This window comes from Thrips palmi, unplaced genomic scaffold (assembly GCF_012932325.1).
Source record: "Thrips palmi isolate BJ-2018 unplaced genomic scaffold, TpBJ-2018v1 HiC_scaffold_16, whole genome shotgun sequence".
In the NCBI taxonomy this organism is placed as follows: Eukaryota; Metazoa; Arthropoda; class Insecta; order Thysanoptera; family Thripidae; genus Thrips; species Thrips palmi.
This window is the reverse complement of record NW_023144625.1, coordinates 16503987-16518168: the sequence shown is the minus strand read 5'-3', so window position 1 is coordinate 16518168 and position 14182 is coordinate 16503987. Positions and strand designations below refer to the sequence as shown.

General features: G+C 61.1%; 1 protein-coding gene across 1 annotated transcript in view; it reads right to left on the bottom strand.

The window, feature by feature from the left end:
* Positions 1-682: 682 nt before the first annotated feature.
* Positions 683-14182, bottom strand: part of LOC117642749 (sex peptide receptor-like) — a 28359-nt gene continuing 14859 nt past the window's right edge. The window contains exons 2-7 of the mRNA XM_034381248.1: positions 13681-14031; positions 7492-7841; positions 7115-7390; positions 4555-4783; positions 4258-4479; positions 683-3659 (exon numbers count right to left, since the gene is read on the bottom strand). Coding sequence (XP_034237139.1) covers positions 3639-3659; positions 4258-4479; positions 4555-4783; positions 7115-7390; positions 7492-7841; positions 13681-13926 — 1344 coding nt within the window. The 5' untranslated portion in view covers positions 13927-14031 and the 3' untranslated portion in view covers positions 683-3638. The remainder of the gene's footprint in view (positions 3660-4257; positions 4480-4554; positions 4784-7114; positions 7391-7491; positions 7842-13680; positions 14032-14182) is intronic.

The window sequence follows — 14182 nt, the reverse complement described above, 5'->3', positions numbered from 1 at the left end:
GTCGTATTGCCTATGCCGTCGTTCACAGGGGCTTCCAATCACAAAAGAAAACACAAAGAAAAAGCCGCAGAAAAACAACACACGTAACAAAGTAATCACTATTTTTTTAAAATTCAAATAAAACCCATTTGATCGTTTACAGTGTCAATAAACCGTGAAACGGGCACGTGGAATGGCAAATGGGCCCCGAGCCCCGTCCCGCCCTGAGCACGTCCCTGCCCCGCTCAGAATTCCTTACAAGACGCGTGTGGCTACGTGTGTGACTGCGCGTGGGCGGGTATGTGGCTTTTGCGTGCGTGCGTGCGCACGCGTGCCGTGTCAGGGTGGTGTGCGTGTGTGCGTGTGAATCGGTGGACGGCAGAATGGCGTGCAGGCTAAGTCGGAGGAGACGGACATCCGCCTTCCGCGGAACGCACAGCCCCAGTGGGGTGAGCTCCTCTCCGCCGCGCCGCCCGCCGCGCCGCCAGAAGGGGGAGGGGAGAACCCCCCGCGAGTTTTCGTGGGGGCGGGAAAATAAAAAAAATCAACTTGTTGGACAGTTAGCGTGAAGAAAAAAAGGGTGATGTTTGCCGTGTGTGCGTGTGAGAGGAGTGAGTGAGATCTCTGATGAAATGAATCAGGCATTGCGTATTAAGAAACAATTTTTTTTTATTGTTAATACGAGTTATAATGATGATGTTAACATTATATGCCTAATGAACGGAGAAATGTAAGGAAATGACTCAAAATGCACAAAGTTCACTTTTATTTTAATTAAGTAAATAAATAAATAAAGAAATAAATAAATAGATGAACATACAAAACAAGGAATAATCTACAAACATACACTGCCGTGCAGACGAGGCCAGTTGCACTTGGCTCAGTAAGTATCAGCTGACCCCGCGCACTGCGACAACAAACTTATTGCAACCTAACACCGGGATGGCTTGCACCAAGTCGTAAAAAATGTCACACAAGCTTATTAAAGTCCACACATTACGAGATCACGCCGCGTTTTTGGGTGGGTGAGAGCCAAGCACGGCACGGCTCGCACGCCACCGCCTGCCTCAGTCAGACAGCGGCGGCCTGAGCACATAAAAAAAACAGCAACAACAAGAAAACGGCTTAAAACTCGCCATTTCGACTGTAATCCTCACGGTCTTCTCAGAGGGGAAGGAAACCGGCCACCGCGGTGGCGACGGTACAGTCGCAGGTTGGAAATGTTTTCGGCAGCAAGACGACGGTAATGGCAGTAAGCCGACCGCGCCAGTCGCTCCGATCGGGCGGGCAGTAATCCCGCAGCAGGACAAGCAGGGCTCGCTGCTCGACAACCCTTGCGCTACTCTCTAGGACGCGCCTTGCCACCGCCCCTGTCCACACACACCCGGCAGGATACCCACTGCCCTGTGCCACTCAGCCAACAACACGTCCGGGGAATACGAAATCAACAAACGCGCGTATCCCGTGCCACTCAATCCGAGTCCACCTCACAAATCGCTCGGTTTTTAATTAAAAAATTTTCTTTTCAATTTGCGCTGTTTGTTTCCCGTTTGCGACATTTTATTCGTCCCTGCTTCCCTTTCGTTTTCATAGCATCGTCCGCCGGAGGTCTGGCTCACCCACGCACACGCTGTGCTCCTCCCACTGAGCTTGCTAATTAATGCCCCTCCCCCGCCACCCCTCCGCCGCCCTATCTCCCCTCCAAGCCGCGGGTTACTGGACGTCGTCTCATCAGGCCCACAATGATGGCCCCGGCGGCCCCGGCCCGGCCCGGCCGGCCGGCCAGATTTTCGATCGAGACAAGCGGCTTTCGCGGCCGTGGCATTCAGCGAAGTCAAAGAGCATTAGTACAGGGTCTAGGGGGCCGTCGGCTGCGTCAGAGCCAAACTTGCAGAGAGCGGTGACGTCAGACCGCCATGCTCTCGATGACGTCGAGGATTCCTAACCGAAAGGGATGCTGCCTTTCGTTTAGAAACCCCCAGAACTCGAGTACTTTTATCTCGCAAAATGCATTAATATTGGTTTTTTTTTCGCATTGAGGCGTTGTTATCATCTTTCTGCTGTTATTTCCCTCCTCCCCCTGATATCCGTTTCCGCCGAGCCAGAGCAACTTTGCTTCCCCTCCAAGTCAAAAGTCCTCGATCGCCCCGATTCACTGATGGCTCCCAGTGTAGCAGTCGGCGCGTGGCGACCGCCGACGGAAAAGGGGGACCGGGAACCAAGCCGTGATGAGAAATTTATACGACCGCAGTGGCAGCGCGCTGCTCCGAGGCCCTCTCGGTCCATCTGGACGCCACCGCAATCTTGTTTATCCAGGACTCTGGATTCGGCCTTTTGGCCGCGACTGCCTCGCGCCTCGCGCCTCGAGCGCGCCGCCGTGATTGATGGCTTTTAATTTCGCGCTACATTTTCGTGTCGGCCTGGGCCACGCCGATGTGTCATTGGTCCCGGTGAGTGGAAAGGGGAGGGGGAGGGGATGACTGGCGCGACACACGCGTTCCATCCTGCAGCGCAGCCATCCGCGGAAAAATATACATAAGGATATTGAAAACATGTTGCGAAAAAAGAGACAGAGGACGAGGTCGAAGGTTCAAATACCCGAGTTAATGGATTTCCGTTCATGGGCGGTGACTGAGCGAGCAGAGCAAACTGCAGGTGTTGTTTATGGGCGGGCCTGACGCCCTGGACCGTGCCACGGCCGTGCAGCGCCACCTTCCCAACACACGCGGGCTCGGGGTGTGCTCGGAAGGGGTCCGTCGGGGATCGCATCTCGGTATGAGACGCCGCTACCAGGAACACAGGGGGAAAACATTGGCACAGAGGGAGCGGGCAAGAAGCATCCCGGTGGGCGTGCCGGGGTGGGGCGGGGCACCGGCGAAAGGCATGGCCTGGAGGGCCTTTGAATCTTGCCAAGAAGGAGCGGCCCGAGCAAGCTGCCTGCGCCACGGCCGCCCTGGCCGGCCGATCGAGCAAAATGACGCATCGGATCCTCGTATGGCTTTTGTGCTGATACGCTGAAAGGGTGCGATACCTTAGGGAGAGAAAATGGCGGACTGGAATCGAAAGAGAAGAAACAGACGAGAACTAGCAACTTTCCTTTGACTTTGGCCCTGGCACCTTGGCGCGCCTTGAACATCCCAGTGGAGCCTCAGCTCCCAGGCGGGCTTCTCGTAAAAACACTCACACTGACTCACACACATATGTACAACCACAGTTTTTCCTCAAAAAATATTGATAACTAATTATTTGGCGAAGGTAACATATAGTCGAAAACTTATATCCTAAGCTAAAACTAGAAACACTGGACTCGCCGCAGAATGCCGAGAAGTCCGCTGTGCACATCACAGTCCTTTTTCTTCACAGTGGCGCACCGAGTCCACGCGGAACGCCGAGACGCCCGCCGCGCACATCACAGTCCTTTTCCTTCACAGCACCTCGTCCATGCCGGCGCGGTAGCGCACCGAGCCCATGACGAGCACCTCGATGGCCCCCGGCGAGCGGAATCGCACCACGGTGGGCGTGACGGCCGCGGCCGGCGGGGCATTGAGACAGGGGCCGCACGCACCCTGGCCCTCCTGGGGGGAGGCTCCGTCGCGCCGAGGACGGCGTCGACCGAACAGCACCCCCAACCAGGACGACCAGGAGGGCGGCCCGCGGCATCAGACGTACGTGCTCTGCACCTGCCGAAGAAGAGAGCCACCATGAAGTCGTGCAGTCGTCGTCGCGGCGCCGCGGCTCAACACGTCCTTGAGGCGCGCCGACGCCGACCTCGCTATAATTGTAGGGACATTTAATTGCGTTTGCTTTGACAACATTCAAGCCAGCCGCGCAGCCGCACTGGAGGGCAGGCCGGGCGGCAATAAACGAGCAGTTGTCGCCGCCCTCAACGGGTGCCTCTCAGGGGTCGCGGAGGCGGGTAGCGCGGGTAGGAGGCCGTGACGACCTTGGCCTCGCGTGGCCTCATCGCGTTTGTCGTCATTTTTGGATCACGGCCCGTGTCACTGTATCCGCTAACTGGATTGCGTAGCCGCGCGGCCTGGGTCGGCCTGCGCGTAGCGACATAGCCATCCCAACAATGGCATCCATAAAAGGGCTTGAGCGTAGCGGCGGCCCGGAGGGCCTGAAACGCTGCAAGGGCTGGGGAGTGGGAGGGGGTGGCTGGCTCGGCGAGCATCATAACAGGTGAGCGGCGACCGCGGCCTCGGCGGGGAGGGGTGCGGATCGACGCCGAGCTCACGGCCGCCGCCGGCCGGCCTAGAAGGGCGCCGGCCCGCTCACCTCGGTCTGCGACGTGGTGGTGCCGTGGAGCTTGGCCATCAGCCCGCGCGGCTTGAACAGCTGCCCGAACGTGGTGCGGAACTGGCGGCTCATGGCGCAGTACAGGATGAAGTTGATAGCGCCGTTGAGCAGGGCCAGGATGTCCATCACCTCGCCGAACAGGTGGTAGCAGCTGCTGAAGAAGCTGTGGCCGAATATGCCACTGAGCAAGCCCAAAATACCCTGCAAACCAATGAAACAAAACATGCGGTGAAATGCGAAAGGAGTTTGAAGCTTGGGCGGGAGTGGCAGCCTCACCTGTGGAAACTCGGTGATGAGGAAGAGCAGTAGGATGGCGAGCAGCATGCGCGTGGTGCGGTCCGTGCGACGCTCCGCGCGGGTCGGCCGCCGCGCCTGGGGCTGCAGGTGCTGCAGGTGGGGGCCGCAGCTGCCGTTGTGCTGCACGCCCAGCACGGCCACCTGGCTGTAGCCGCGCAGCTGCGCCTTGCGCCGGTTGGCGCGGTACAGCGCCTTGATCAGCCACACGCTGCGACACAACGCACACAACACTCAAAAACGCGTGGCGAGCTACCGTATGCCACCACCCGGCGGTAGCTGGTTTCATAGTTTCATGTTGTTGGGCATGAGCGGGTGGTGGGCCTGGCTGGGTGGCCTTCGCTCTCCCCCCACCCCCTCCTTCGCCTTCGCCACAATCTCGCCCCGTCCTCTGGATGCCTCTGGAATCCAGCGGCACGGCGCCGAGCCCGGCCGGGCGCCACTGCGGCCTAGTGTTCGTTATTTACCTTATTTAGCCCACGGCGCCCAATATTTAGGCGCGTTCTTTCTCCGCCGCGGGGCGGCAGGGCGGCAGGGCCGCAGTGTGTGCTGGGATCAAAGAAGCCCCCTCCCCACCCCGTCCTCGCTACCCCGGCCGCATAATTCTCTCGGCCTGTCTGACACACGGCCGCCGCCGTGCTCACGCCTATAGATGTAGAGGCAGGCCGGCTGCCTACGGCCGGCGGCGAAGAGTGAGCGGCGCGAGGCACGAAGAGGCAGGGGATGAAAAAAGGCGGCGCCATCTTTTATTAAAAGCAAGAGACCGTGTGGCCATTCACCAACATCAAACTTGGAAACGCCGCGCGAGAAAAAGGGAGAATAGGTTGGAGCGAGGAGGGGGGGGGGGGAGAATGAAAGAGCCAAGCTTTTTAGTGGCCACTCGATGCGTCCTGCATGATTCAGCACGGGGACACCGCCGCCTTCAGGGCAGCCCGCAGCCCCTCGGTGCAGCCCAGCAAAATGGAGGGAAAATCCAATTTTTTTAAACGCGATTTAACATCGTTTTGACTAACAGTTTCTTTGTTCCTGGGATGCATCTTGTCTCTACACGGCGGCAGCCAGCTGCAGCACGGCCGGCCGGCGAGGGGTTGCGAGGGCATGGCGAGGGCCGGGTACGACGCCGGGCTCTGTTTTACATACGCGTCCCACGCCACTCGACGGCGTGCTCGAGGGCGGCGCCTGGCGCGTGGATTCAAACGGGGTGGCCATCATCTGCAGCAACAGGGGTGAAACGAAGTGGTTTCCCAAGAAGGTGACATTGAGAGTTGATTGCGATAGGCGCATTGGTTGTATCGGACGGTCAAATTTTAAAATGGTGGCTTGTTTGTTCGTGGATTCAGTTTCAACGTGGACCTGCGCTGTTACGGACGAGCAAGAAAGGGCCTCGCAGTTCGTTAAAAGTCCACGGCCGGCAGCCCTCGACATGGGCTGGCGCAAGGGCTGGCGCAAAGGGCTGGCCCCGGCCGTGGCGACCTTGGCCTTGGTACTCGTGCTGCCCCGTGCCCTTCGCGGCCAAGCCGGGCCAAGCCGGGCCAAGCCCAGCAGCCGGTCTCCATGCCAAATATTGTCCCCGCGACTCATTAAACATGCCCGAGGACGATTGGCCGTCGAGTCCACAGCCCTGTTGGCCGTCCCGGGCGTCCCGGGCGTTCCAGCCCGTTGCCGTCCAGAGGCGGCCATGAGACGAGGACGCCCGGGCCGGCCCCCAAGGCCTCACCTCGTGATCACACAGTCAGCCGGGCCCCACTACACCGCGTTTCAGGACCCTTCTGGGAGGGGAGTGGGATGCCGCTGGCCAGGACCCCCCACAACCTCGACTACCGCTTCGATGTTCTATTCATTCCATGCGGGACGCAGCAAGCAGCACGGATGACGCAACAGGCCCCGCCCCCCACAGAGCGATCCGTCACTCTGTCTCACTCGCACCCCCGGGGCGCGCCGTGAAGGTGAGAGAGAGACAGAGTGGTATCAGTCGGCAGGCGCCCTGGTCACGCACACTGCTAGCGAACTGCGGCCCGGGGATGAGTTCCAAGGCTGGCCGCGCGCGGGGGCCGGCCGGAAGGGCCGGAAGGGGCCGGAAGGGCCGGAAGGGGATGACGGCGACCCGCGCGTTGTTTTCATCCCTCGATGAAACTGCCATCAGGCCGCTGGAACGGCAGAGGGCTGCGAGGGCGGCCTCGCCGAACGGCCTTAATCAGAGAAATGGCGTGGAAGCAGAGCGAAGCAGAGCCGCCGCGCCGTGCCGTGCCGAGCCGTGCCGCGGGCCGCGATAAATTGTTCTTTCCGTGTTCAGCAACACGCTGACTCCGCTCCGCGCTCCGCCCGGCTCTGTCGCCTCGGGTCTCCGGCGTCCTGGCGGCGGGGGCGGGGCCGCCGACGACACCAACGCGCCCGCCGCCCTGGCCGGCCGGGCCCGGTAATGGGCTTGTCGTCCTGCTCAGCCCAGTAGTACCGCCAACTCAAAACCCTCAAAACTCGATCCCCATCTCGGTGTCCGACTTGGACAAATTTCCGGCTTGAAGAAAGAGCGACCGCCTCTAACCTGATGACGGTGAGGATGGTGCAGGGCAGCAGCTTGATGAGCACCGAGTACACCCAGAAGTTGAGGATGTAGAGGAACTTGCCGCGCTCCTGCGCCAGGTCGCTGAGCCCCAGGTGGTACAGCGTGACCAGCTGGTGGTTCTCCAGCAGGTGCACCTCCCGGATGCTGATGGTGAGGTACGACGGGATGCACACCACGACGGGCAGCACGTAGGAGAAGAAGATGGCCAGCGTGCAGCGCCTCTGCGAGCACAGCGAGTGCGTGTGCTGCGGGTACCTGGAACAACAGACTCGGTGTTGATGAAGCGCGCGGCCAAAGCGCAGCGCACACACGGCGCCCCAACGCGGCGAGTGTTTTCACTGGCTTGGTTCGCTCACCTGATGGAGATGTAGCGCCACACGGCCAGGGCGAGCGTGAGGAAGATGGAGATGGTGTGCAGCACCTGCGCGAAGTGGCTGTGGAACAGGATGAAGATGGCGCCCAGGCGCGGGAAGTCCTTGCGCTCGGGCAGCACCAGGTACATGTAGCAGGCGAAGGGCACGTACTCGGCCATGACCAGCATGTCGGCGACGGCCAGCCAGGTGAGGATGCGGTTGATGGGCGCGCCGGCCAGCTCCTTGCGCGTCAGCACCACCACGTTCAGCAGGTTGGCCACGCTGCCGAACAGACACACGGCCAGCGCGAAGTAGCCGTGGCCCTGGCGGTACGAGGACAGCACGTCGCGCATCTGCAACGCAAGAGGGCGGCGTCAAGGACGGGCAGAGGACGGCGTCAAGGAAAAGTCCGAGAGTAGCTCCGAAAAACCGTCCCAACAGTGACGCGTCCGGAGCGCCGTGCGGGTAGGCCACAGCGGGCCTTCAGCGCAGGCGTGCGCGCGCGCGGCCTACCTCCCAGGCGCTCCGGCCGCGCCAAAGGGAAAGTTGGGAGGGGTTCGGATGGGGTGGGAATGTGATAGGAAAACATGACACTGGGCCAGCAGGGCCTCTGATGTAGGGAAAAAACACAGACTCGATCTCTTTGTTTTTGCACGTTATGCTGGAAAACAGTGAGTCCGGTAACGGACGGAAGAGGGGCGGCTGGACGGGGGCCGTCGGGATAAACGGCGCGTGTATTGTGTCACAGAATTTATTTGCCGCATCCCGCTTTTTTTGCGACAGTCCGTCCCCGCCCCTGCCCAGGGCAAGAGGCGGGCCCTTCGCCGCCCCTTCGTCTTTGTTTTCGTCTCCCTCCTCCCTGCTGTCCCGCCCGTCTCCGTGAAGGCTGCGTCTGCCGGCGTGCCCGCCGCGGCCCGCCGACACCGTGTCTGTGGATGTGGGGGAGTCGGATTCGATTACGGCGGCAATAACTTTCCGCGTGTTATCGCGGCGTCGCCGTTGTCCTGGCTATGCCGGCTACCTTTCCTCCGCTTCGGCACCATGCCGGGGGTGAGGGCCACGCCGAGGGTGGGGGACATGCCGCGAGGGCGCGGCGCGCTGCCTCCCCGCTTCCACTGTTTGCCTTGCCTCTCCCGTGTCTAAACACTCGCCGCAACAGCACGGCTATTCGAGCGACTCCGCTCATGGGTTCGGCCGATCGGTCTCTCTCGCTCCCATGGGGGGACGTCCGGCCGAGGGCGGCATGGGGAAGCAGCTCGGACCCAGTCTGCTGGCTCCAGCCATGGTCCAGACATTTTGGCGCTGTTTCTCGGCCGGAATCGTCTCTCCGAATGTCGCTTTCGCCGCTCTGTCTCTCTCCCGCACGACTCGCGTGGCGTCCCCTAGATGTACGACCTTGGAGTCAGTGTGCAGCCCTCTTGGCCCCACGGGCCGCGGCTACACTGCTCGCCGCAGCCACACGTCCCAGCGCCCTTAAATTAAATTTATCGACTCGCGCATCCTAATGGGCGACGAAATGTGAGTCCTAACTCTGAGTACGATTGTATCGCGTAATGGGGTGAGCCCAAGGGCGGGGTGGGGTGGTGCGGCGCGGGGCGGGGCCGTCCCGGTGGCACCAGGTGACGCGGGTGAATGAACCGCGCCCACGCCAAGACGATCCCCGGCCCGGCCCTTCCCGCACGACGGCGTCCCTCGGTGTCCCCGGCCACAACAAGGGAGTAATTGAGTGTGTGATGGGAGCCCCACGCGTGAGCGGGCACTGCCGAGGCTAGCCTGCTCTCAGGGCTCAAAGCCACTGGGGGAGTCACAGTCACTCCGCGCTGCCTACTCAGTAGGCCCTGCCGGCAGGGCAACGGTCTTTCCGCTTTGCCCCGCCACTCGTGCGGGGACGTATCGTACCGGCTATTCGGAGCGCAATATCTACCCGCTGAGGAGGAACAATGCCACTCTGGAGCCGCCCCGCCCCACCGCCCGCAGCAGAAGCTCGGATCGGCCCCCCAAGGACTGCCAGACTGCTAGACGACTCTCGTTGTCGGTCGTGACGGCTTCTCCAATCGCGCTAAAGACGCGGGATCTTTCGCACTGGCCTCTTGAAGCTGACAGTGCCGAGCTCTCGGTTCCAGCGTTCCAGCTCCGGACCCCCTTTTGTTATTTTTCTTTCGTGGTTGGCGGCACTGCCTCTCCCATTGCACACAGGATGACCTTTTCTTGCCTCACGGCTGCAGCCGGGGCTGCCATCCCGGCGACTTGTTTTCGAGAGTGGAGTCCCGTGTCGCTGTCACTGACTAACGACCCGCTAACGGCCCGGCCCGCCTTTTGGCCGCCCTTTGGCTGCTGTTGGGCCGCGCCGCCTCGCCGCCGCCCCGTTTCCGTTCGCTCCGCCTCCGTCTCGCCGCCCTGGCCTCGCTGGCCTCGCTGGCCGCCGAGTGCCAAGGCCGACCGACGGCCAACTTTGCGCCCTCATAAGGCGACCTCCTCGCGGCCCGCCACCCGCGCCACGCCGCGCGGCTGACAGGCACGGAAACAAACCGACCGGCCTGCCTGTTTGCCGGAACGACCCGTCGTTCATCGGTCGTCGCGAGGGCGTAAACGTCTGTCTGTCTGTCTGTCTGTCTGTCATGCTGTCTGTCTGCTTCTTGATTGTTTGTGTTTCTGTTTGTTTACATGTAAGGTGTGCTTTCACGGTGTGGCGTGGGCCCCCCGCACACACACTTGTCACTCGAGACTCGCCCGACACGCCGGGCACCCTATATCCTATCGAGTCGGCGCGTCCCGCCGATTGGCCACTCGGCCGCACCGTGTGGATTCCCCCTTGACACACATGCAGGCCCGTCTGCCGCCAACCCCCATTCTCGCGCCCTGCTGGGTGCCGTCGCTGCCTGCCTCGTACGCCAGAGTGACGCGAACACCGCGCGGCTCAAGGCGCAATCAAGGCGCTGTCGCCGCACTGCAGCGTGCAGGCTGCAGTAGCGGGCTGGCGTCGGTATGCGGCGCCGACGGCAACAGGCTGGCCAGACTGGCCAACTACAGCAGGGACGCCACTCAAGGCCGCGCCAGCCGCCATCACTCAACGTCACTGCCGCCTAGTGCGCCTTGCCGGCAAGAGCGCCCCAGCAGGCTGCCCCTTGACAAGTTCCAGGGAGGGGCTCTGACGAGCTGCATTCCGCGAGGGAGTGCGTGACACTGTGCGACAGCGACGCGTCGCGACGGCCGGCATACTGCCTCGGCAAGCTGCCGACACTGCGTGAAATCGCGTTCGAATGTTGTCCTGTCATCACACTTTGCCTCGCCCTGCGCTTCTGCGGCTTTTTGGCGCTGGCACACTGGTGGCACACGGGCCGAATCGTGTGGCCTGTGCCGAGGCGCGTGTTGTGTGTGTGTATGTGTGGGCGCGGACGTGTTTGCCTGCCATTCAAAGTTGAAGGTCAAACTGGGAGGCAAAATGCACCCGTTGTCTGATGCCATTCCAGGAAAAAGTTCATAATGAAACCCTCGGAGGACCCATAAATTAAACGTGCTTTATTTACCCTCAACAAGCCCACAGCCTGCAGAGCGGGGTCGGGGCCGGTCGGGGCGCAGGGGCGGGGAGCGGCGACCCGACCGCACAGCGCCGCACAGCGCATAGCACCCCCTGGGCCGCGTCGACTCTGCAAAGACGCGCAGGGGCTTCATTTTACTCGCATGGTGCGCCTCTCGCGTGTGACGATCGTTGCGAGTTCCGCGGTACTAGATCGGCACCCCTGTCTCTGGCCGACAAGGCTCCCAGGTTGCAGCCTCTCGGGGTGCCGCCCCTCGGCAGAGCTCGGCAGAGCTCGGCAGTGCTTGGCGGGCCGCCAAAGCCGCAGCCAACAGGACGCACCGACTGCAGCGGCGGGCGAGGCGAGGCTCTTGGAACGGTGGACCAGGGTGGGTGGACCACTTTGGCGGCACCGCGACCTTTAAAGTTGCCGGCGGAAGTGAATGTCGGTGACTGTCTGCAGAGCGGAGGCGGGCACAGGACGCAGGGCGCCGTGCCGCTGTTGTGCACTTGCAAAGGTGGGACGCAGCGCAATACCACACGCCGGTACTCCCGGCTGCCTGGCTCCCAAGGCGGACGGTGAGTGAGATTGGGGACGCGCGGTCTCCTTCTCTCCCTCTTTCCCTCCGCCAGTGCGTCCTCTCTCGATTTGCTGCACCGCTGCGGCGGATGAAATAACTCGCAGGGAGGCTTGCCGCCGGCTTGGCGCAGCCAGGCAATACGTTGGGCTGGCGCACACAGGGAAGGGGAAAACAGACTGACAGACAGAATTCGCGGAAAACGAACCACCCAAACAGACCGGATGGACGAACGAGGCAGACGGGGAGGTATGCAGATGATCTGCTGGGGTCCCGAGTGTTTTCAGGGGCGCGCATCGCGGCCACATCACCGAGGTTTTCTCTCGGGGTTAGTTCAGCGCACCTCAAGGTCAGTCGTAGTGCGGACAAAGGGCGCCATGCAAGTGCGCGTTCTATCAGCCGCAAAACAAACACACACACACACACACACACACACACACACACACACACACACACACACACACACACACACACACACACACTCAAGCGCGCACCCTGGGGCGCTCCGTAGTGATACAAAAGCAAATTAATAATGCCCGGGGGAAGCGCGACTTGTTTTTTCTGCGTGGCGGCGGCGGTCGAGGTCGCGGACGGTCGTGGAGGCCGCAGCCCGGCCCGGGCTTGGTTCGATTATCAGTGTGGACTCACCGCCAGCCCCTGCTGGCCAAAGGCTGTCCGGTGCACCGTCACTGTGCGTTCCGGAGGCAAAGGGTTTTCATTTCCCGACGTGGCCGTCAAGCCACCGAGACGGGAGCAGTTAGAGACGTTGCCAAACACTCGCACCCTTCTCGAGTTTTTTTCTTTCAGAGTGTCCGGGAAGCCGAAGTGATGCGTCGAAAAAAGCGGCAGTGGCAGAGACGCCGGGAGCTCCCTTCGCGGATCACAGTGCAGTTGATCTCATTTGTCTCGAGTTTGAAAACGATCTTTCCGAAGTAGCGGTCGGGATGGAAAAGAGGCGGTTGGCGGGGCTTGTTGTCGAGGGTCAGTCCAGAGGCTCTTTGATGTTCCGCAGCGTTTTCCAAGACAAACCTAACACGCCTGAACCTCGGCCCGGACTCCAAAGTCACCGCCAACTTAACCTATGAGGCGCCCAGCCCCGCGGCGCCGCGGCCACGCTCCCCGAACCGTGAAACACTCCAATATCGGTGGCTTTACGGAACTCGCATTACATTCGTGACACACACACACACACACACACACACATGCACTCACAAACACACACGCACACACGCGCACACACACACATCCGGAGTATAAAGTTGAGCGCCGGAGCGTTAGCGCGCCTTGTAGCCCAATGCCAGGTAGCTCGGCTCTAACGGCCAAAGTTCCAGTTCGCGTGCCCCAAAAGTTGAGCACGATAATGTAGACAAATGAAGGAAAGACAAAAAAAGAAACACTTACGTAAAGAAAAGGGAATGTAACTCTTAAACACAACAAACAACAGAGCTGGAGGTGGGGTCCGGCGACAGTCGGGCCAGTGCTATCGCTCGCCCAACGGCGCAGCAGGAAGTGCGGCGCAGCCTCTGCATCTCGTTAGGGCATGCGGCGCACCGCTTGCAACATGCTTTAAACGGCCGCACCGCACGCGAGCGCGCTTGAAAAATGGCAGCGCACGCGACCGCACGCGTCACAGACATATATACACACACACACACCGACACGTGCATGCACACACACATTTATCTGGCTGGTTTCAATTAGGGTAAACATTGGCCAAGTGCGCACGCGAACGGACGGACCGTCCAGTCCAGCCCAAGTTGGCGGTCATACAGTAATTTAATTCTCGCATTACTGCCGGCAGGATGGTGGTTATTCATCGCCATCGTGCGCCTGGGCACGGCGCAGCTCATTGCGGCCCGATTAATCACTGCACCTGGGCGGACTCCCTTCGACAAAGGGACGCTGCCTGCCACCAGTGGCGTGGCGGTGCCGGCGCGGAGCACTTCCATAATTGCCATGGGGGCGTTGGGACCGTCGCCTCGGGCAGGTGGCTTCAGTGGTTCGCTGTCCAAGTGTCCCTAGCTTCGCTGCACGAGAAGCTGTCATAGAATTTCACACACGGGGACTGACTCATTGTGCCCTTCAATTAACACTCACCCCTCCAGCACAGTAGCAGGTGTCGGGCCGGCAGTCCGGGGACAGCGTCGGCGTGCTGTTGAGCGAATCTCCCAGGTTTAGGTACTCCTTCTCGGCGTCGGTGAGGTTCAGGCTGTTGAGCACACTGATGATGTAGCGATGGCTGAGCGTGTACTCGGTGATCTTGCGCTGCATGGAGACGACGTCGTCGTGCGGTGCCATGGTGGTGGCCACCGTCGAGGCCCCCGCCAGCACCGTCTGCAGCATGGCTCAAGCGCGGGGTGGTGGGGACTAACCGCCGGTGGCGCCGGAGGGCTCTCCAGGGCGGCGCGCGCCCCTCTGCCGCGCCATGCCGGCCATGCCGCCTCGGCCCTGGAACATGCCAAGAATGCATTGAAGACGGTGCTCAAGCAGCAGGAGCAGTGATGCACGGCGCCGGCTGATTGTATCAGACTGCCGTTGAGCTGGGTCGCGCTACCCACATCACGTCGTCACGTCCGCCCCCATTTGCTCTGCAGAGCCG